General features: G+C 42.1%; 1 protein-coding gene across 2 annotated transcripts in view; it reads left to right on the top strand.

The window, feature by feature from the left end:
• The window catches only part of RIMS4 (regulating synaptic membrane exocytosis 4), a 287428-nt gene that overhangs the window by 225553 nt on the left and 38588 nt on the right, over positions 1 to 23287 (top strand). The window contains exons 2-3 of one of the 2 annotated variants that reach the window (XM_069951970.1): positions 7916 to 8054; positions 11904 to 11996. In XM_069951970.1, coding sequence (XP_069808071.1) covers positions 7916 to 8054; positions 11904 to 11996 — 232 coding nt within the window. The remainder of the gene's footprint in view (positions 1 to 7915; positions 8055 to 11903; positions 11997 to 23287) is intronic. The other variant, XM_069951971.1, reaches the window with a different exon arrangement.

Below are 23287 nucleotides of genomic sequence, written 5' to 3' on the forward strand. Positions count from 1 at the left end.
TAGATGGCAGTCCGTAAGAGTGTTTACTCTATGAGTGCAGGCAAATGGACTATGAAGGTTAGTATAAAAATATTTAAAAAAAATTAGAACATGGAGCGGATATATATATATATATCTATATATATATATAATATATATATTTTACGGCACATAATACTTTGTGTAAAGTTGCTATTATCCCCTCTTACTAAGGTATACTGAATGGGAGGGGGTGGGTGTAAATCCTGATCATTGTGACGGGTGACACACATGATCAGTAGTTTCACAATGTCGCACACAATGATCAGGATTTATACCTAGAAGGTATACTTCCAAAACATGAAAACAGAGAAAGTAAGCACTGGGTATCGAAAGGCTTGAGCTGTCTTTTGCTCCCCGCACAACCTGTTTAATGGGGTACTCCAGTGAAAATCTTTTTCTTTCAAATCAATTGGTTTCAGAAGTTATATACATTTGTAATTTACTTATATTTATAAAATCTCAAGTTATACAGTACTTATCAGCTGATGTATGTCCTGCAGGAAGTGGTGTATTCTTTCTAGTCTGACCCAGTGCTCTCTGCTGCCACCTCTGTTTGAGACAGGAACTTTCCAGAGAAAGAGAGGATTTCTATGGGGATTTGCTACTGCTCTGGACAGTTCCTGGCATGAACAGAACTGGCAGCAGAGAGCGCTGTGTCAGACTGGAAAGAATTCACCACTTCCTGCTGGACATACAGCAACTGATAAGTATGGGACGACACGATAGAAGAATATTACAAGTCTCTATAACTTTCTGAAACCAGTTGATCTGAAAGAAAAAGATTTTTGCCAGATAAATAAAAGTGGAATAATTTTTCTGTAAAACCCCTATATTAGTGAAGTGCAGGCACTGATTGGCTGTCTAGCAATCATCCTCTACAGTATAGCGTGATACTACATGTCCTGTACTGCTGTGTGTGTCTAGTATCTCCTCTCTACAGCATAGTGTGATACTACATGTCCTGTACTGCTGTGTGTGTCTGTTATCTCCTCTCTACAGCATAGTGTGATACTACATGTCCTGTACTGCTGTGCGTGTCTAGTATCTCCTCTGTACAGTCCTGTACTGCTGTGTGTGTCTAGTATCTCCTCTCTACAGTATAGTGTTATACTACATGTCCTGTACTGCTGTGTGTGTCTAGTATCTCCTCTCTACAGTACAGGGGGATACTACATGTCCTGTACTGCTGTGTGTGTCTGGTATCTCCTCCCTACAGTACAGTGTGATACTACATGTCCTGTACTGCTGTGTGTGTCTAGTATCTCCTCTCTACAGTACAGTGTGATACTACATGTCCTGTACTGCTGTGTAGGTCTAGTATCTCCTCTCTACAGTATAGTGTGATACTACATGTCCTGTACTGCTGTGTAGGTCTAGTATCTCCTCTCTATAGTACAGTGTGATACTACATGTCCTGTATTGCTGGTGTGTCTGATATCTCCTCTCTATAGTACAGTGTGAAACTACATGTCCTGTACTGCTGTGTGTGTCTAGTTTCTCCTCTCTACAGTATAGTGTGATACTACATGTCCTGTACTGCTGTGTGTGTCTAGTATCTCCTCTCTACAGTATAGTGTGATACTACATGTCCTGTACTGCTGTGTGTCTAGTATCTCCTCTCTACAGTACAGTGTGATACTACATGTCCTGTACTGCTGTGTGTGTCTGGTATCTCTCTCTACAGTATAGTGTGATACCACATGCCCTGTACTGCTGTGTGTCTAGTATCTCCCCTCTACAGTACATTGTGATACTACATGTCCTGTGCTGCTCTATTCCTGTGCCAGGAAGAGCTATTGCTTTGGGCACCAGGTGAGGGTGGCTTCATTATATTTTTCCTGGACTCTGTGTGATTTGTACAGGACCCTAAAAATGCTCTGGTCCTCTACATAGAATGTAATTTACAGTTTCCAGTAACTTTTTCTGACTGTTATATGTAAGGACGTGCTTTATCCTTATTACTTACTGTAATTGCTTAATTTTCTTTTAATTACCATTTGGGGGGGGGGAGCCTGTGTATTTAAAGATGTCTTATGTCTATTTAATCTATAATGTTAAAGGGGTATCCAAGACTAGAAAAACATTGCTGTTTCCACAAACAGAGCCCCACCACACTCGCATGTGCTATTACAACTCTGCCCCATTCACGTCAATAGAACTGAGCTGCAATGCCACACACAGACTAAGGAAAAGAGTGACACTATTTCAGAAGGAAAGCAGCACTACTTTTTCTAATTCTGGAGAACCCCTCTAAAGGGAGTATCACTTTACAGCCCTTCCTGTTCTTTAGAGATCACTTTACAGTACTTCCTTACTGTAGAGATCACTTTACAGCACTTCCTGTTCTGCAGAGATCACTTTACAGTGTTCCTGTTCTTTAGAGATAACTTCACAGCCCTTCCTACACTATAGAGATCACTTTACAAAAACTTCCTGTTTTGTAGAGATCACTTTACAGCACTTCCTGTTCTGTAGAGATCACTTTACAGCGCTTCCTGTTCTGTAGAGATCACTTTACAGTGTTCCTGTTCTGTAGAGATAACTTCACAGCCCTTCCTACTTTATAGAGATCACTTTACAAAACTTCCTGTTTTGTAGAGATCACTTCACAGCACTTCCTGTTCTGAAGAGGTCACTTTACAGCACTTCCTTTTCGGTCGTGACCACTTTACAGCAGTCTCTTTTGTAATGGGAACATATCATGACTTTCTTGCTGCCTGTAGAATGGTCCCCAGGGGCTTCTCCCTACCTCACAAGTCTTAATTGATAGAGCTCTCTCTATACCAAACAGGGAGAGATCTATCAATCACAGCCAATATGGTGGAGTAAAAAATTGTAAACATTTGCTGCTTCAAATTCAGTTTTCTTTGAAATTTGCTCTAGAATTCTAAGAAATTCCAGCCTGGAAAAAATACAAATTCTAGTGTTATTTCTATAGCGCTAATAAGAAGTGAGTTCTCGTATAATTTTCAATTCTTACCGTCTTTTTGCTGACAGACGGACAAGGCTTCTCGTGGAGATGTTATTTAACCGAACTTAAAGAAAGATGTCAGCTCCATTCTTCATGTGCATTACATCTATATATAACCATGTGCTACTTCTCATATTTCCCTGTTGACAGAATAAATCAGAGCATGAAATGATACTGTCTCCATGGCTGAGTTATTGCACCCATTAAATATCTCTGTGGTTTCATCTAGGGACAAATATCAAACTATAAAAAATGAAAGGACTCGATGGTCACTGCAAAGAATTGTGTGACAGGAGATATTCATAAAAGAAACTATCATTTCTAGCTGTGTTCTGTTAGGTATATAAAGATCTCTACTGCATAGATTAAAACCATGTAACATGATCTGAACCCATCCCCCCTACCCCAACACACACGCAAACACACATATTCACATACATATACACACATATATATGCACAAACACATACGTACTATACATATACACATAAATATACACACATACATACACATACATATGAACATACACATATGTACATTTACATACATACACATACATATGAACATACACATATGTACATTTACATACATACACATACATATGCACATACACATATGTACATATACACATACATATACACACATACATACACATATATATGCACATACACATACTTACATATACGCATACATATGCACACATACATACATAATATATGCAGACATATACAGACAGTACATATAAACGCACATACATATTCACATACATATAAAAACAAATACGTATACACAAAAATATGGACACACATATACATATAAGCGCACATACATATACACATCCATATAAACACCTAGATATACACATACACAAACTTATATATACATATACACGTACATACACATACATACATATGCGCACACACATATATATATAAACACACACAAACATATGGACACACATATAAATATAAGCACACATACATATACACATGCATATAAGCACACATACATGCACATACATATGAACATGCACATACGTACATATGCATACATACATACACATACATATGGACACACACACATACATATACACATACCAAACATATATACTTATACACATACATATGCACATACGCACATACATATGCACATACATATACGCACACATATGCACATACGCACATACATATGCACATGCATATAAGTAAACACATACATACCGTATACACATACACAAAGATATGGACACCACATACCCATACGCACACATACATATACACATGCATATAAGCACACATACATACTGTATACACATACACAAACATATGGACACATACATATATGCACACATACATATACACATGCATATAAACCCACATCCATATACACATACACACACATACATAAACACATTCATATACACATACATACATATACACACGTACGCACATACTCACATACATAAACACACATACATATACACATACACAAACAATATACACACATACATATATATACACACATACTCACATACATATACATACACATACATATACGCATACATATAAACACATATACATATATATACACATGCACAAACATATATTTACACATACATATACACATGCATATAAACACACATCCATATACACAACACACACATACATAAACACATTCATATACACATACATACATACATATACACACGTACGCACATACTCCATACATACACACACAACAATAACACACATACATATACATGTACACATACACAAACATATAAACACACATACATATACATACATATACACACATACTATCCCTGCAATATCTAAAAATGACCGGGGACATTACTCCACCATCACGCCCTCATATAACAGTCCCATTCAGATTTCACAATGTATCTCTTTTTAATCTTCTAGGTTTTTAAATCCAATTCATGCATATTTTAACGCACTGTGAAAGGATTTTTCCCAACTTGTTATAAATAGGCGGAGATGACATAACTGGGCATGGTGTTGCAGTCCCCAGACACAGCGAGCCTTAGTGCATTTCACTGTTTATTCGCCTTTGGTCTGTGCTGGCTTACTTTAACAAAGCTATTACACTTCTTCCTCTGTTTATTGATTTCTTTCCCTTTAGTGTTTGGTATAAATCCGCATGTAAGATCAGCACTTGCATTTTAAAGCATGTACTCTCTTGTTCGTTTGTTCAGTGTGCTCATGATTGAAAAGTGCGAATTGCGAATGGGAAAAATGAGAGAAAAAACAACATTCTTCTTATATATGTCTGGATCATCATGAGGGAAAACTAAGGACATACCCAGGGGAGTACTGTTAAGAGAAATAGACACCAAGGTTAAAAAAAAAAACCCTGCTATTTTGGGTTTGTCCTACCAAGGGTGAATGGTCCTGGATGGAAAGAGGCATTGGTCACTTTAACCTTCTGTAGGCTGGGCGCTCCTATTCTTGTTGCTTAGGCTATGACCTGTAATTTAGCATTTACTTTCTGGATGTGTGCAACGTTTTGTGCAAATCTACATTATCTCTCAGCAGTTATATTCGTAAGTTCTCAGTATGACTTTGTGCAGATTTGCACAGATGCATCATACTACATGTAGACAAAAACTTACATAGGTAAGGCAGATGGCACATGCACCACAAATTATAAATTTCCCCCTGTTTGCACATGTGCAGTTTTGCTGCATTTGTTACATGGTTAGAGCCTGACCATGTAACCACAGGCTCTACAATTTCGCCTGTCATGTGACGAGCATTACCAGGCTTCATCACAGGTGTTTTTCTTGTCATAAATAGTGGTCACTGCAACTGGAGCATGCTCGAGTCTAATAATTTGGCATTGGAATACTGGTGGCTGAAGAAGTTGGATGCAGCCCTAGGGACTCCTGTAAAAAAAAATGGATTCAGCTTATGGCCTATGGCTGTATCCATGTTGTCTTCTGCAGCCAATGGTAATGAAGTGCTGCACTCCCTGGTTTGGAGCGTGTTCAAGATTCGCTCATATCTATTTAATAACCACTTTTTTGAAGTAGAAACCTTGCTTATCTCCGTGTCAAAAACCGTGCAGTGTCAGTTTTGAAAACCCTGCTCCCATTGACTTCAATGGGAGATGGGGAACTGCACAGAGAGGAAGTGACATGTCGCTTCTTTTCTGCCTATTTTTGCACTGAAGACCCCATTGACGTCAGTGGCAGCTTCAGGGCTTGGCTTAGCCCCCACCCCACCACCCCCAGTTCAGAGAAGGCCGTAGTATTTCTATGCAGATAACCTAAGGTAGATCTTGAGAGCTTTGGTATTTCTTATTCAGAATATTAAAGTTCTTCTAAGCGTTTCCTGTTCAGATGTTGCATTTGTTGTAGATGAAAAGGATGGCACAACAACGTAGGAAGCTATTGAGCTCACAATGAGCGCTATATTCATTCAATGTCAGGTTAGATGTCATACGATAGATGGTATTGATAAATTAAAGGAGAAGTCTGGCGTAAATTTTTATTGTATTGCCCCCCCAAAGTTATACAAATTACCAATATTCCCTTATTACGGGAAATGCGTATAAAGTTCTTTTTTCCCTGCACTTACTACTGCATCAAGGCTTCACTTCCTGGATAACATGGTGATGTCACTTCCTGGATAACATGGTGATGTCACTTCCTGGATAACATGGTGATGTCACTTCCTGGATAACATGGTGATGTCACTTCCTGTATAACATGGTGATGTCACTTCCTGGATAACATGGTGATGTCACTTCCTGGATAACATGGTGATGTCACTTCCTGGATAACATGGTGATGTCGCGACCCGACTCCGAGCTGTGCGGGCTGTGGCTGCTGGAGAGGATGATGGCAGAGGACAATGAGGAGACTGAGCATCCCTCTGCCATCATCCTTTCCAGCAGCCACAGCCCGCACAGCTCTGGGAGTCGGGTCGTGACATCACCATGTTATCCCGGAAGTGACATCACCATTTTATCCAGGAAGTGACATCACCATTTTATCCAGGAAGTGAAATCACCATTTTTATCCAGGAAGTGACATCACCATGTTATCCAGGAAGCGACATCACCACGTTATCCAGGAAGTGACATCACCATGTTATCCAGGAAGTGAAATCACCATTTTTATCCAGGAAGTGACATCACCATGTTATCCAGGAAGACATCACCACGTTATCCAGGAAGTGACATCACCATGTTATCCAGGAAGTGAAGCCTTGATGCAGTAGTAAGTGCAGGGAAAAAAGCACTTTATAAGCATTTCCCGTAATAAGTGTATATTGATGATTTGTATAACTTTTGAGGGGCAATGCAATACTTTAATAAAAAATTTCGCCAGACTTCTCCTTTAATCTCTATGTGGCATTGGGAGAAAGATCAGAAGAATCCTCTTCCAGGGATGAAACTTTGTGACCATTGAACAAGAACGGAAGACTGATGTAAACTATTACAAACCCTATCAATTATAAGGAATTCTTAGGATCAGAAGATTTGGACATTCCCTGTCATTGCATAAGTTAGAGTAATTGCAAGACTTTCTTACTTTCTTGCAAAAACAGCACCACCCCTCAGGTTATGTTTGGTATTACAATTCACCTCCATTTACTTCGATGGAACTGAGCTGCAAAACTCCACACCCAACTGATGACAGGAGAGGTACAGTTTCTGGAAGGAAGTAGCCATGTTTTTTAAAGCCAGGACAACCCCTTTAAGGGTCATATAACAATCACATCTCTATGATATTTGATACATATGGTAATGAGATTTTGGACATATCAGTTGGTGTCAAAGAACTTGAAGTAATGTTTACCTTTAGGCAATGGATGGTGGCACAACTGAATGAGAATTTGTCTTTTATCTCTATACAACATGTGAAGTAATAATAATGTTGCTCTTTGTGTATTTCAGAAGATGGACGCAAACTTAAAGGTGCTATTCAGCGAAGTACTGAGACTGGACTTGCTGTTGAGATGCCAAGTCGAACTATACGTCAAGCAAGCCATGAATCTATAGAGGACAGTATGAACAGCTATGGATCTGAGGGAAAGTAAGTCACCGACCCTTCTATTCGCCAATATATTATCTGCTGAAACATACAAGTTTACAAAAAGAGTGTGTGGGTTTTTGTGCTCCCAGGCCCAGTATTGGGGTCCGGTTACATATTTTGCATTGGACCCCAGCATCTTCAGGTTACAGCACTGGACACTAATTCATGTTATTGTCTTCTTTGCTGGATCCTTTTGGTTCACACCAGATTGGAAGATTGCAAAACTACAATTCCCATCATGCCTGGACAGCCTTTGGCTGTCCAGGCATGGTGGGAATTGTAATTTTGTAACAGCCAGAGGGCTCGAGTTTGACATCAATAGTCTAAAGCGTTAAAACGGATTTCCAGGGTACTAAGTTATTAAAGTGACTCTGTACCCACAATCTGCCCCCCCAAACCACTTGTACCTTCGGATAGCTGCTATTAATCCAAGATCTGTCCTGGGGTCCGTTCGGCAGGTGATGCAGTTATTGTCCTACAAAACAACTTTTAAACCTGCAGCCCTGTGTCAAATTGGCGTGGCCTACAGTGTCTATGCCCTAATCTTGCAGCGCCTCACCGTCCCTCCTCCCCTCCCTCTTCATCATTAGGAATGCCTCTGGGCAGAATTTCTTCTATTCCTCACTTGTCTGAACACTGCACAAGTGCCTTAACGATCCAACACATGTGCTGTGCTCACCCAGGTGATGAATAGGAGAAAATCTGCTACAGCATCCCTAATGGTGAAGAGGGCAGGGAGGAGGGACGGAGAGGCGGTGCAAGCCTAGAGCACAGACACTCTAGGCCAATTTGACACAGGACTGCAAGTTTAAAAATAGTTTTTTAGGACAAATGCTGCATCCTCTACCAAACGGACCCCAGGACAGATCTTGGATTAAAAGCAGCTATCTGACAGTACAAGCGGTTTGGGGAGGGCGGATTGTGGGTACAGGGGGACGGATTTACCGATTAGACAATCATGACTTCTTTTTACCGGAAATAGTCTTGCACCTGCCCATAGATTTATGAGGTCTCAGTACCTGGAACTCCACCAATTAAACTTTTTACATGTCAGAATTTGTCATAAAGATATGGGTACAATTTAATAAAGCCGATCTGCAATACCCGATAAAACCTTTGGGCAAGAGTAGTATGTTCCTGTGTGGTTCATGTTTTAATCCTGTACAACCCTTTATTGTATGAGGGATAGCAAGGCTTTACAAACTTATGACCTATCTTTTTGATAGGAAATCAGTTTTAGATCATTCCAACACCCAGCAACCTACCAATCAGACCATTTATAAGGCGTTATCGCTTGTACAAGCGCTACAGTCTCTTTAAGGATTTTGTTCCCACTTAGGGAACATGGCGGGGAAATGTGGCTGTCTCGTAATACAGATGCCCACCAAGAATTATCATGACTATTTCCCTGAAGTGGGAACATAGCCTAAACTATAAATACAGGACAAGGAGGGGAGGATGGGAACATAATAAAGAATCAATACTTACCTGTCCTCGTGCCCCCGCAGCGCTGCATTGCAAGCTCACTGACCACCTGGGTTCCAGTGTCATCAAGACCCACTTGGAAGGGCCTGTTTATCCAGTCAGTGACTGCAGCGGTGTCCTGCCCCAGTCACTAACTGATTGAGCGGGCATTCCTGAAATAGGTCATGACGTTGCACGAATGGGCTGCAGAAGGCCAGCGCTACAGGGGCATGGGGATAGGTAAGTATTGATTCTTATTATGTTCCCGCAACCCCCCCCCCCCCCCATTTCCGACACTGTATTTTTTTTTTTACCGGACTTTTAATATTAACCTGAACTCATACCAGCAAACGCCATACTATCTGTAACATTGTTGCAAGGTGCTGCAGCCTTGTCCAAACGAACAAGACAACATTGCGGGACCTTGCTACTAACAATATGGCAATTGCATTTACAGAACTGAAGAGGATGTGGTGCTCAGCCAAGCATTGCAGCCTATTCAATTAGCTTCAATTAGTCAAACCCCATCAACCTAATATTGATTCCGTCTTAAAGCCCAGATAATCTCTTTAACATTAGTCACTAAATGAGGATTTTTTTTATATACAATAAAGGGAATCTAAGTCTAAGTGCATTTAAGTATACAACTTATACTTTGGGAAAATTTCCTGAGGTATACATTGACCCTATTCATAGGGCCTCATTTACCTAATGGAAGGCAAAAGAGTGTTCTCTTGGCCTTCATCAGGCCGAAACACAATGGAATACAAATTTTTAAATTTTTATTTATTTTTTTTTGCTGTAAGGGAAATCACAGCCAACTGGCATCTATCTCCATGACTGTATACCTCTGGCGGATGTAGAAGTAGCTCTAGATCTGAGCTTGCGAGTCCACCATTAGACCCGTCTAGCGTGCAGATGATATGACTAGCTTGTACAAACATCATTTTATTTTAAAAAACACACGTTTTCCACAACTTTTTTATTCATTAGTTTAACGTCTGCTGTTCAGAATGGACGATGAAACTTAAACAAAGTAGAGATAAGTCATTGCACTGTTCAGGTAGCTGGATGACATAAAATACCCCCTTTGTAAACTGATCTGTATATATTTCACCAATATTAAGCAAAAAAAAGGAAAAATTGCATGAAAGTGTTATTCATAGATAGCTTGGTATTAAAGAGCAATTCCATCTGCTCAGTATCTAAACATTAACACCAAACATTGACACCCCTGTACACAACAATTTGTAACTATGTTGTAGAATAAGGGAAGGGGGGGTATAGGTGCCTAAAGAGAATATATCCTGACTACTTTAGCCTATTTCCGACTGGAACTTTTTTTTCTTAGAATTTTTCATTGTGCTGTTCTTCCTCCTGGAAATAGATTGATAAAATTATAGTTGCATTCCAATTGTCACTGGGACGTGCCCCTACACAGTCCAACATTTGGTGTAGTAGGGTCTTTAGGCTGTGTATGGACACACCCAATTGACAAGGGGAATGGCAACACCCAGTTGCCAATTTAATTTTACATTTTCAGGACAGATGACAGTGGAAAGGCACAATGCAAAGTTCCAAAATCCTACAGAATTATTATTATACGGGGAATACATGTATTTTCTAAACCAGGCTTGTCAGGAGACCTGGAAGGTCCTCTTTAAAATGTAAGACCACGATACACCACTGAATGATCTTCTGATTTCATCTTTGCACCATTCATTTTTTACTTGTTGGTAACTCTTATTCCATAACCTACTGGACATGACAGAAGTTTTGTCCAAGTGCTGAGGCCTTTACTAGAGTTGAGTGGACCTGTCAAACTGTTGGGTTCGGCGACGTTCACTGAACCTGAATGCTCGGCATTTGATTCTAAGGAGTCCTAGGGACTCCGTAGAGAGTCCTGGAAAACAAAGATACAGCCATGGGCTGTATCCATGTTTTCCTGACAGCCCTAGGGCTTCATCTAACTTCTTCAGCTGCTGGGAATCAAATGCTGAGCATTCAGGTTCGGAGAACGTTGCCGAACCCGAACAGTTTCATCTCCTCCCATCAACAGGGACCATTAAGAAGCAGGTGGATTTGTTCTTTAACCCTGTAGAAATAACATTGATTGTTTATTATTTCATGAAAAACCCAAAGTAAACTCTGTATATAGGACATTACATGCCTGGGTTCTAATGTTCATGTATTCAGGTGGATCTCCCAATGTCTGGCATGCACCAGGTGCTACTCTACTCTGTCCTGCTAGCAATATTTTTATTACTGGTGGTTAAGGGACAAGTCGTATGAAACAGAAAACAAAACAGGTTGGCAGGCGGCAGAGGAGTGCCAGACATTGGGGAACTCTCCTAGCTCCTGTCAACCTAGTCTTTTTTCATACAGGCAGCGTACTGACCACCAACAACTCTGTCCCAGTGGGAGCGAGCAGGGAGCACCAGGCATGAGTCAGCCTTTGGGGGACTCAATGGACCCCAGGTAGGTAACCCTCTGGAATCGCTAAATCGACCCCATTGTCAAATCATGCTTTGTAAAAACTGTAAAACCTTAACGTGCAGAATTGTGCCTACCCTGACCTAGACCTGCCATGCTGATTTCTTTGCTTTTTTGCTCTTCATGCTGAAGAGATATTGATTGGAATGAGCTGCAATAGGATGACTGCCTTATGTTTAATGTCAGTCTGTCTGATAAATGTCTCATACCTGTATAAATCCTGACTGCGGAAGTACTAGTGAAAATGTATGTGCTGCTCACTGCTTGCTTATACGTTGTAAGATTCTTGGACCCTGCTATTTCTTAATAGAGTATGTCGCTAGTTTCCTGCTGCCTGAACCATAATCACAACCACCTATGATGCACTCCCATCAGTATAATTGTATCCTTGAGACGGAAATAGGGCACCAAATCACTGAAGCAGTCCCCGGTCCTGTTCGACAGATCTCTCCACATTTGTATCAGGGCTGGCAGACACCACCATGACTTTAAAAGGGTTATCCGGTGCTACAAAAACATGGCCACTTTCTTCCAGAGACAGCCCCAGCTTGGGTGGGGTTTTGCTGCTCAGTTCCATTGAAGTGGATGGAGCTTAATTGCAAACCGCACCTGAACTGGAGACATGAGTCGCGTTGTCTCTGAAAGAAAGTGGCCATGTTTTTGTAGCACTGGATAACCCCTTTAAGCCCCACTGGCAGCAGAACATAGTGGTACATGGTACATATTGGCTATAAGCTTTTGTATTTTAGGCAGATTAGGAGATAAAGCCCAAAGGGTGTTCCCTTGAGATGCAAAAGCCCAGCAGCAAAGTTTACACAGTGGGTCTACAGGCATAGGAGTGTTAGGAAGAAGTACCTCTACATTGCTCCTTGCAGCTCCAGCAGAACTGACCATTTGCAATAAAACTTCTAAAGCCTAAACCTCAGCTCTGGAGTGACGGATTGAAATAAGAGTTATAGCTCCTGATTCAAGAAGAAGCCGTATTGTACACTTCCCTTATTTTAGTTAGAAAAAAGCTGCTGACAGTTCTGCTTTAAAGCGACTCTATATCCACCAAACTGCTAGTACCATCTGTTTGATGAGAGTAAATCCTTATCAGTCATGTCTTTTACCGGTCATGTCTTGGTTAGAGCAAAAAATGCCTGTCTGTGCCCCAGGCCTGCAATGCCTCTCCATTCTTCATCCCCACCCTCCTCATCATAAGGAATCCCTGCAGTTTGGATTTCTATTCATCACTTAGACAAGTGATGAATAGAAATCCTGCCTGGAGGTGCTCCTAATGATGAGAAGGGTGGGAGGAAGAATGTAGAGGCGATGCAGGCCTGGGGCACAGACACTCTAGGCCACGCCAGTATGTGTTTTCTCTGAAATTCCTCAGACAGTATAAATCTTCTGACAGTCTCCCTTCTCTGGTGGGTCCAAGTGATGTGCTGCACTGTAGTGACACTTCATAGTGTATGATGATGTGGGTGGTTTTGGATGGCCATGGGCCTAAGGGGTGCCTCATGCCCCAGGCAGCCACTGAATCTGCCCACATTATAATCCCACCCCTGCCACTTAAGAAGGTTTTGGGGATATTTTATGGGTAAATCCTAATTATTTTTTCCAAATCCACTACAAGTAACCACAGTCGGCCTTGTAGGTGTTGTGTCCATTGTGTTCCATATGCTGCTGAGTTTATTTAAAGGTCGTCTTTTTGTATGTGTGATTTTCCATTCCGATGAAGCATGGAATAATAAGGAACACTGTTCTTAAGAGGTCAAGCATTTTCCTCGCTGGTGGAAGACCTGCTTGATGCTTACTTGTAAAAAATAAGGATGAGCCATTTTCTAGCCTGTCGGCAGCAAGTAAAACAATAATTTTAACAAACTGCTGCAATTCACCACTGACGACACAGCGGCCATCAATTTCTCTGTCACTGTAGAAAGGAAGTCATTTTTAGCAACGTGCCAGGGCGGCAGCGCATGCAAAAGTAACTGGAGTGGTTTCAGATACATGTCTGAAACAGATGTATACAGGAATCTAAAAATAAAGGATGTTTCTTGTTTTAAAGGGTTTCAAAAAATATAAGATTATTCTCTTATAGAAAACACATCTGTACGGTGTTTCCCGTGTACAGTCAATCTACAAACGCATACAGTAAAAAATTTGAGATCACCCAAAATTGCATTGAAAAGTGATCTTTTAGTGGACTGAAATGATCACTATGCATAATGTATGGTGGATTGAAAATGTGGTCTGAATAAGGCAAAGGGCTTCTCAAAGATGTAATTAAGGGAAATTTTTTACCCAGGGACAAGCCTTAAAGTAATATTGCCAATCCCCCTTTTCCACACCATGCACAAGCTAAGATGCTGCACATCCAATATATACATGTCTAAAACCTGTCTGTGCTCTAAAATCACTTCATTTCGTTGGTTGACAGTGTCATCTAGGTGGGGCTTCCAGCAGTTGGGCTGTCTTACCTAGGCAGGGCTTCATAGCAGTTAGGCAACCTTACCTAGGCGGGGCTTTCCCAGCAGTTGGGCCATATTACCTAGGCAGGGCTTCATGGCAGTTAGGCAACCTTACCTAGGCGGGCTTCCCAGCAGTTGGGCCATATTACCTAGGCAGGGGCTTCATGGCAGTTAGGCAACCTTATCTAGGCGGGGCTTCCCAGCAGTTAGGCCGTATTACCTAGGCAGGGCTTGATGGCAGTTAGGCCACCTTACCTAGATGGGGCTTTATGGCAGTTGGGCCGCCTTACCTAGGCAGGGCTTCATAGAAGTAAGGCCACTATATATATATATGTATATATATATATATATACACTCACCGGCCACTTTATTAGGTACACCATGCTAGTAACGGGTTGGACCCCCTTTTGCCTTCAGAACTGCCTCAATTCTTCGTGGCATAGATACAACAAGGTGCTGGAAGCTTCCTCAGAGATTTTGGTCCATATTGACATGATGGCATCACACAGGTGCCGCAGATTTGTCGGCTGCACATCCATGATGCGAAATCTCCCGTTCCACCACATCCCAAAGATGCTCTATTGGATTGAGATCTGGTGACTGTGGAGGCCATTGGAGTACAGTGAACTCATTGTCATGTTCAAGGAGAAATCGAGACTCATCAGACCAGGCAACATTTTTCCAATCTTCTACTGTCCAATTTCAATGAGCTTGTGCAAATTGTAGCCTCAGTTTCCTGTTCTTAGCTGAAAGGAGTGGCACCGGTGTGGTCTTCTGCTGCTGTAGCCCATCTGCCTCAAAGTTGGAGGTACTGTGCGTCAGAGATGCTCTTCTGCCTACCTTGGTTTGTAACGGTTGGCTATTTGAGTCACTGTTGCCTTTCTATCAGCTCGAACCAGTCTGCCCATTCTCCTCTGACCTCTGGCATCAACAAGGCATTTCCGCCCACAGAACTGCCGCACACTGGATGTTTTTTCTTTTTCGGACCATTTTCTGTAAACCCTAGAGATGGTTGTGCGTGAAAATCCCAGTAGATCAGCAGTTTCTGAAATACTCAGACCAGCCCTTCTGGCACCAACAACCATGCCACGTTCAAAGGCCCTCAAATCACCTTTCTTTCCCCATACTGATGCTCGGTTTGAACTACAGGAGATTGTCTTGACCATGTCTACATGCCTAAAGGCACTGAGTTGCCGCCATGTGATTGGCTGATTAGAAATTAAGTGGTAACGTGCAGTTGGACAGGTGTACCTAATAAAGTGGCCGGTGAGTGTATATATATGAATTGAAAAACTTCTGAATTAGCAAAATTCCCCAAGTTCTGATTGGTGGGGATCCTGGTACTGAGACCTCCACTGATCGCTGAAAAAAAGGGGAAGAAGTCGTCAGCTGAGTTCTCCTCTTAGTTTTCCGGCTCAGCTGTGCTTTCACAAGAAGAAAGAAGGGCTGTAGCACCTCTTTTGCGATCACTGGAGGTCTCAGCACCCAGACCCCCACCAATCACAACTTTTAACATATCTCTATGATAAAATGATAGGTACATTAAAAAAAAAAAAAAAAACAAAGTAAAACCAGAATGTTGGCCATATTTATTATTACCGAGCTCTCCTTATTATATAACGATATAGTGCCGGTTAGAATTCGTGGCCACAATAGACAATTCAAGCTGAGCCTTATTTTTATTTTTGGGAGATACAATGCTCAGCAGAGCTCTTTCTAATGGTGGTGATCATCTTCTGCTGCAGTAAAGCTAAGGAGCTGCCACTTAGCTCCAAATGTCAGTAAATTGTTTTAGTTCTCGACAATTATACTACTATGGTGAATCAATAGATCAGTTGTTATGTTGACAGCGGAACAAAATGCTAAACACACTGAGTGGCTGACTTTATTGCTTTGCACCAAAACCACTGGCAGGCCAGAAATGAAACCATTGTCACTGATAAAAGTCAAGGCAATGCTCATGTAAGAGGTTTGTCCTGGGGGTAGAGATCTTAATGTCATCTTTGGATTGTGCCGCTATCAAAAGCCATTTATCAGTTATGAAACATGGACAGTCCTCCTGGTGTCTGGTCTATCTTGTTGGAAAAAAGGGAGCTGTGATTTACAATACTCCTGTACATAACCAAAGCTCGGGATGATCTAGATCATCATCTTGTTTGACATTAGAGCTCCTATTAGGCTTTATCTATGGTGAGTTACAGCATGCCGTATATGTATATATATATATATATACTATATATATATATATATATATATTTATACAACATTCACATCCAGATCTGAATTAAAAACTCTTCTAGCTGTCACATAGTCTGAATATGATCCACTGTGGCTGATGGAATAACCTGTAAAATATTATCTGAAATCCTATATAATAAAATGCAACCACATTACAGGATGCTGTTTTCTATGGCAGATTACCTTGGTGTAAATGATACAATGGCAACATGCCTGTCCGGTGGGAGAGACTCGGACTCACATACACTAAAGTGGTATAGATAGGCAGATGTGCTATGTATGCAGGAGAAATAAACTAGAAGCTGCAGTGAAAATAAAATAAAGTATAGTGTAGTATATACTGATGTTGAGATAAAATGCGTCTCTTAACCCCTTGATGACCTTAAGTGTCACTGTGTTTTTTTTTTTTTTTTGGGTTTTTTTTGCAGAAAATAGTACAGGCGATTTTAAGAAACTTTGTAATTGGGTTTATTAGGCAAATATGTCATTATCTGCATTCAAAAGACTTTCCCCGGGTTCCCCCCCCCCCCCTCTCTCTCATTCACTGCTCATTATCAGGAAATCTCGACTAGTTTACATCAGTTGAGCCCTGTGTAACCTATGGAAAGGGGAGGGGGAAGAGGGAGGAGGGGAGATTAGTCACCAGCAGAGGCAGAGAGCAGAGAACAAAGGATTACACAGTGGGAGCTGTGTAAAAGCCGGTAGGTCAGTGCTGACTTCAGAGAGCATAGCCTGGTGATGTAGCTGTAAATTAACTCTTTGTTGTCCTGTTTTGGTGCCTCATCTCTCCACCTCTCCCCTCTCCATAGAAAACCATGAAGACGGGGGAGAGCTTCAAACTAATTTTCATGATAAAAATGCATTTTTGAGCTAATAAACCTAATTACAAAGTTTTCTTAAAATCACCTGTACTATTGATTTGTGCAAAAAAAATATATAAACCACAGTGAAACTTTAACCCCTAGACGACATTGTGACATACCGGTACACCATGGGTGCCTGTCCCCAGACAACCCTGGGCATACCGGTAGGTCCTGTGTTATGAAGCGCGCTTCGGAGTGGAGTGTGCTTCATAGGAGGTGGGGGCTGGGCCCTCACCGTTAATGACCCTTAAGCCCCCATTAACCCCTTAAGCGCCGCGGCGATCACGGTGTTGAAGTTTAGGTGACAGGGGCATCTCCCTGTCACTTACCAATCGGGACCCCCGCAGTGTGACTGCGGGGGTCTAGATCGCTGTATCGGACCACCGGAGGTCTCTTACCTTCCTCCGTGCGGTCCGATCAGTTCAATGAGCAGAATGCCTATAACACTGATCAATGCTTTGCCTATGGCATAGCATTGTACAGTGTTTGCAATCTAATGATCTAAGGATACAGGACATAATATGGGGGAAGAACTACAGCAGGTAGGCCTGGGTAAATAGGTGAGATCCATGGTCCCTTCACAACTGGAAGCATCTCTGCTACTTTATAAAGCTCCATTTATCCGGATCATTTATTCCATCTTATTTTCCCTACATTTGTATTCCAAACCGCAAAACATTGTATAAAGCCCCATGGAGAGTCTTTTACTTAAGGAACAATTAGCAAAAGGTCAAAGGCCACAGTGATTGATATTTAGCTAGGAATAATAGAAGAGCCTATTTAAATGCAACAATTTAGATATCAGTGACTGAAGTAATTATACTCTATGAAGCCAGCCATGTGAGAAATGAAGTCGCTCATAGTAAGGGGTGAGGGGTTTCAGGAGTGATGGGAAAGCTACATGATGAGGCTGGAGAGAGATACTGAATGCCTCAATGGCTGCTTGGATCAAGATGGGGAAAAAGTACCGTAGTTACTGTAGAAGAAGAGCCAGGCTAAGAGGAAGACCTGGATGGACTGTAAGGATTGTCTGTGCTTACTACTGAAATCACATAGTAGGTAATGGTCAAGTATATAAAATGCATCAGTAAATATGAATCATCAACATTTATCAATGAAAAATATGTTCAGATTTAAACGGTCACTGTCATTTCAAACTATCTCTCTTCATGTGATACCTTACGTGATCTCTAAAATATTTGTAAATCCCTCCATTAAAGGGGTATTCCCCCCAAGAGCTAAAAAAAAAAAAAAAATGTTCCCAAACCGTCTCCCATCTTTCTAGCTGCTTCCGTTCTATAGTTACAAGTTTTTTAAAAAGCCGATCTATATCCAACATGGCGCGGGCCAGAAAACTACATCTCCCATCATGCAATGCTTATGTCTAACTGGTACATGATGTAGCAGAGCTGTTATGCACTAGATATATCGTAGTTGGAATGAGCGGCATAGCAGAGTTTAATAGCGGCATAGCAGAGAATGAGTGGCATAGCGGTGTTGAATGAGCGGCATAGCAGAGTTGAATGAGCGGCATAGCAGAGTTGAATGAGCGCATAGCAGAGTTGAGTGAGCAGCATAGCAGAGTTGAGTGAGCGGCATAGCAGAGTTGAGTGAGCGGCATAGCAGAGTTGAGTGAGCGGCATAGCAGAGTTGAAGTGAGCGGCATAGTAGAGCTGAATGAATAGCATAGTAGAGCTGAATGAGTGATATGCTCATCAGGTCAGATGTGGGCGGGCCACCGCTCATCAGGTCAGATGGGGGGAGGGGGGTTGCCCACCATCCGGTCAGATGCCACCAGGTGAGGGGGGACGGGTGCCAGCTGGCCACCAGATGAGCTGGGGGGGTGCTTTCAGAGAGGGAAACAGTGATCAGCAGCAGCAGCTGTCACTGTGTCACTGTCCTCCCTCTTTTCAATGTGCTGGGTTAGAAGCACTAACCCAGCCCATTGAAGAGACTGAGGACACGTGATGCCGTCTCGGAGGGTCGGGGCCAGGAGCAGGGAGTGTGTCGGAGTGGACTGAGAGCTGACGATTCTATGCAATCCGTGGGGGTGGGGCACCTTGATAACAGCAAAACTGTGCAGAATCCATAATAACTTTATATTGGAAAGATGGAAAGCTATGGGTGGGTAACATATTAATGCAAAAATCATTTTGGGGGGAATACCCCTTTAACAAATAAAATGACTCCTTACCCTCCAAAAGTCTATAAAGTCTTGGCCATTAGATATCTCACTTACTGCAATCTACTGTTCACTGCCTGTCGTCAGGGAAAATCTGTCTCTAATAACAGACAGACCGGGACAAATTACAGGAAATAGGGGTGGAGCTTACTATGTACTTTATGCTAGAGAGAGTGTCTGAAAATGCCTGGACTGTGGAATTGCAGTCTGTGAGCCTGTCTGCCTATTACACAGGGCGATATTGAGGAGCAAACGAGCGCTGTCAGCGGTCGCTTGCTCTTTGTTCCCTATTAGAACGCATTGGCAGCTAACGGGTGAGAGACGGGCGGGCCGTGGAGAAGTGCCGGGGGGGACAGGCTGCGGGGGGCACATATCCCCCCCCTTCACCTCTGTAAAAAAAAAAAAAAAAACATAGCGGTGCAACGTGCGATGCTCTTAATTTTGTTATTTCGGCTCACACTGCTCAGCACTCTCTAAGAAAATAGTAACATAAGGCTTGATCATCCATGCGGCTTGGTGCTCTCTAGTACGGTATTCCTGCACCAAAACAAATACATTTAAAATTGCCACATGTACAACAGTCCCAGTAAGTAAAGTGTACAGTCTATATACTATACAAGAGTAAAATATCATCACCATATATCCACTCATGCCACCCCTCCACCCCCGCTGCCCGTCTCCCAAGTCCTGGTCTTCGGCACATGAAATTCTGGTGCGGCAGAGGACAGAACTCAGGAGGCGGCCCGTGGACTGCCTATTTGGGCAGCCCAACAGGTACTTTTCTGGGCCACCAGATTGTCAGTCCGAAACTGGTGTATAAACTTATGTAAACTACATCATAGATGTGAAAAGGCCCTTGTTAAACATATGTAAAACATGCCATCAGCTAACCAACACCCAACTAATAGCATCCTAGTGGGACACTGCACCACTCTACTACATTTGTAGACTAAGGTTTCAGAATTAGGCAATTTAGTAAATCTGAGCCAATACTACATGTTTTCTATTGAAATTTCGAACTGCTTATAATGGTGAAGTGAAGATGATACCTCTCTCTTTTGTATCAACTTCTGTGTTTGGCTAAAAAAATAAAGTGCATGTGTGATTCCAGCCTAAGGCTATGTTCACACCTTGTAAGAGACCGGCCGTTGCGTGGCCCGGCCGGGTCACGTAACGGGTGGTCTCAGAAAAGATCATCCCTGATGATCTTTAGCGCCACTGAGTTCTGAAGCGGGCGCATCCATACACGCCCGCATCAGAACTCCCCACTGCACACAATGGAGCGTGCGGCCGGAGCCACAAGCTCCATTGAGTGCACTGACAGGGTTTTCTGTGTCTGCTATTCATTGAATAGCAGCCGCAGAAAAACGGACATGTCAGCTTCTTGCGGCGCCCCTAGGGATCCCGATCAGAGTGTATACTATGTGTATACACTCCGTCCAGGGTTCCTTCAGCATAGCGTAAGTTCCGTACTAATCACGTCCGTTGCAACAACAGCCTTGATTACCGCGGAACTTACATTGTGTGAACATAGCCTAAAGCTGAGGAAACACTTCAATGGTCTCATGGGTCAGGTTATCTTTCCAGTTTTGATTATATAAACCCCTCGTATGATTTTTTTTTTTCTCTGTTTCCCAGTATACATTGTATAAATAAACAGAGGCACCAAAGACAGTTTACAAGCCCCAGTTAATAACTTTGCATTGCTTCGCCGAGGCAGAATAAATTGGACACATGCATAATTTATTAAGTGGGTTTATCATCTGCGGTGTGCTTGCCTCTGAACGTTTTGTTCATACATTTCGGTACTTTGGGGATTTTTTTTTGTTTTGTTTTTGGGTTCCATAGCGTTTTATAGATATTTGGTTTATTACAAAACATGGAAGTCTTCATTAGAAGCTTTATTAGCGCCCTGCGGCAGGAAGGTGTTTCATAATGATGTTAGGTTATTATCCGTTATTAAATCTGCAGGCTGCTTTACATGTGTAAGTGTGAATTTCCTACTTCAAGTCAACGGCCTAAAAAATGCATCAACTACTTTTTTGTTTAGATGAAAGGATGGGGGGGGGGGGGGGCTGGTGGAGAGCTGGGAAGCCGAAGCAAATAATGATATATTGTAACCAGTCCAATAGATGTGGGAGCCCAAGATTCTCAGTCAACTAAGACTGATCTTGCTGATCGTCACTCATTTATCATGCCTGTTACACAGCTCTGTAATCGTGCGGCCGGGGCTGCATGAACGATCAACGAACAGTGTGGCCCTTTAATTTATTCAGCCATTCCCCATACATCTCCTATTACACAGGGAGATGTGCGCCCAACAGCCAATGATTTTCAAGCAAAAACTGCCGAATCAGCCGACAAACAAACGTTTGACTGATAATCACCTGTGTAATAGGCCCTCTTATTTGAAGGCCCTGAAAGTAAACTATATTCAATCATCAGTCTTTCTTTAAATCTAGAACACCTCTTTAGAACATATCTTTAAAGGAGAAGTGTGTCGAAATCCAAAACTAGAGTGCCAGCAGAGGTGGGGTAAACATATTAAAGAGAGTATACTTACCTGCCCCCGTGCCCCCACCAGATGTAATTTTCTCACAGCTTCGGGGTACATTACTGACTGGCTGAGCGAGGCGTCCATCAGCCAGGTTGTGACATTGAAGGAGGGAGAGGTGGAGAATCTAGGCGGCACTCCAGGAGCGTGATGTGGTGTGAGGGCATGGGGATGGGTAAGTATAGGTTTTTTTTATTATGTTACCCTCCACCCCACCCCCTGCATTTGCATACCAGTGGCTGACAGCAGTAGGGAGCCAGGGAAAACATGGATACAGCCTTAAGGCTGGGTTCACACTACGTATATTTCAGTCAGTATATTTCAGTCAGTATTGCAACCAAAACCAGGAGTGGATTAAAAACACAGAAAGGATCTGTTCACACAATGTTGAAATTAAGTGGATAGCCGCCATTTAATGGCAAATATTTGCTGTTATTTTAGAACAACGGCTGTTATATTGAAATAATGGCCGTTATTTACTGTTATATGGTGGCCATCCACTCAATTTCAACATTGTGTGAACAGATCCTTTCTGTGTTTTTAATCCACTCCTGGTTTTGGTTGCAATACTGACTGAAATATACTGACTGAAATATACGTAGTGTGAACCTAGCCTTAGTTTGTATCCATGTTTTCCAGGAGTCCCTAGGGCTGCATCCAACTTCTTCAGCCACTGGTAATCAAATGTCGAATGATCAGACATGAGCTAGCTCCAGTTGCGCTCATCTCTAATCTTTAATGCTGAATGTCTTACGATCAATCAGTATGTCGGAGAGCCAATTGATATATACAGCAAAAATACCAGTCAAGAGATGGGTGCATCTCACTGAAACCTCTGGGGTTGAGGTCAAGAATAGGCAGTGATTACCCTACCCTATAGCTATTCTAACATTTATTTAAGGGCCACTGAAGAGGGAACCCATGTGAGGTTCGGAAACGCGTTTGGCACAAAAGATTAAGACTGTCATACACATAACTTCGTT

Source organism: Dendropsophus ebraccatus, chromosome 14 (assembly GCF_027789765.1).
Source record: "Dendropsophus ebraccatus isolate aDenEbr1 chromosome 14, aDenEbr1.pat, whole genome shotgun sequence".
NCBI classification, from domain to species: domain Eukaryota; kingdom Metazoa; phylum Chordata; class Amphibia; order Anura; family Hylidae; genus Dendropsophus; species Dendropsophus ebraccatus.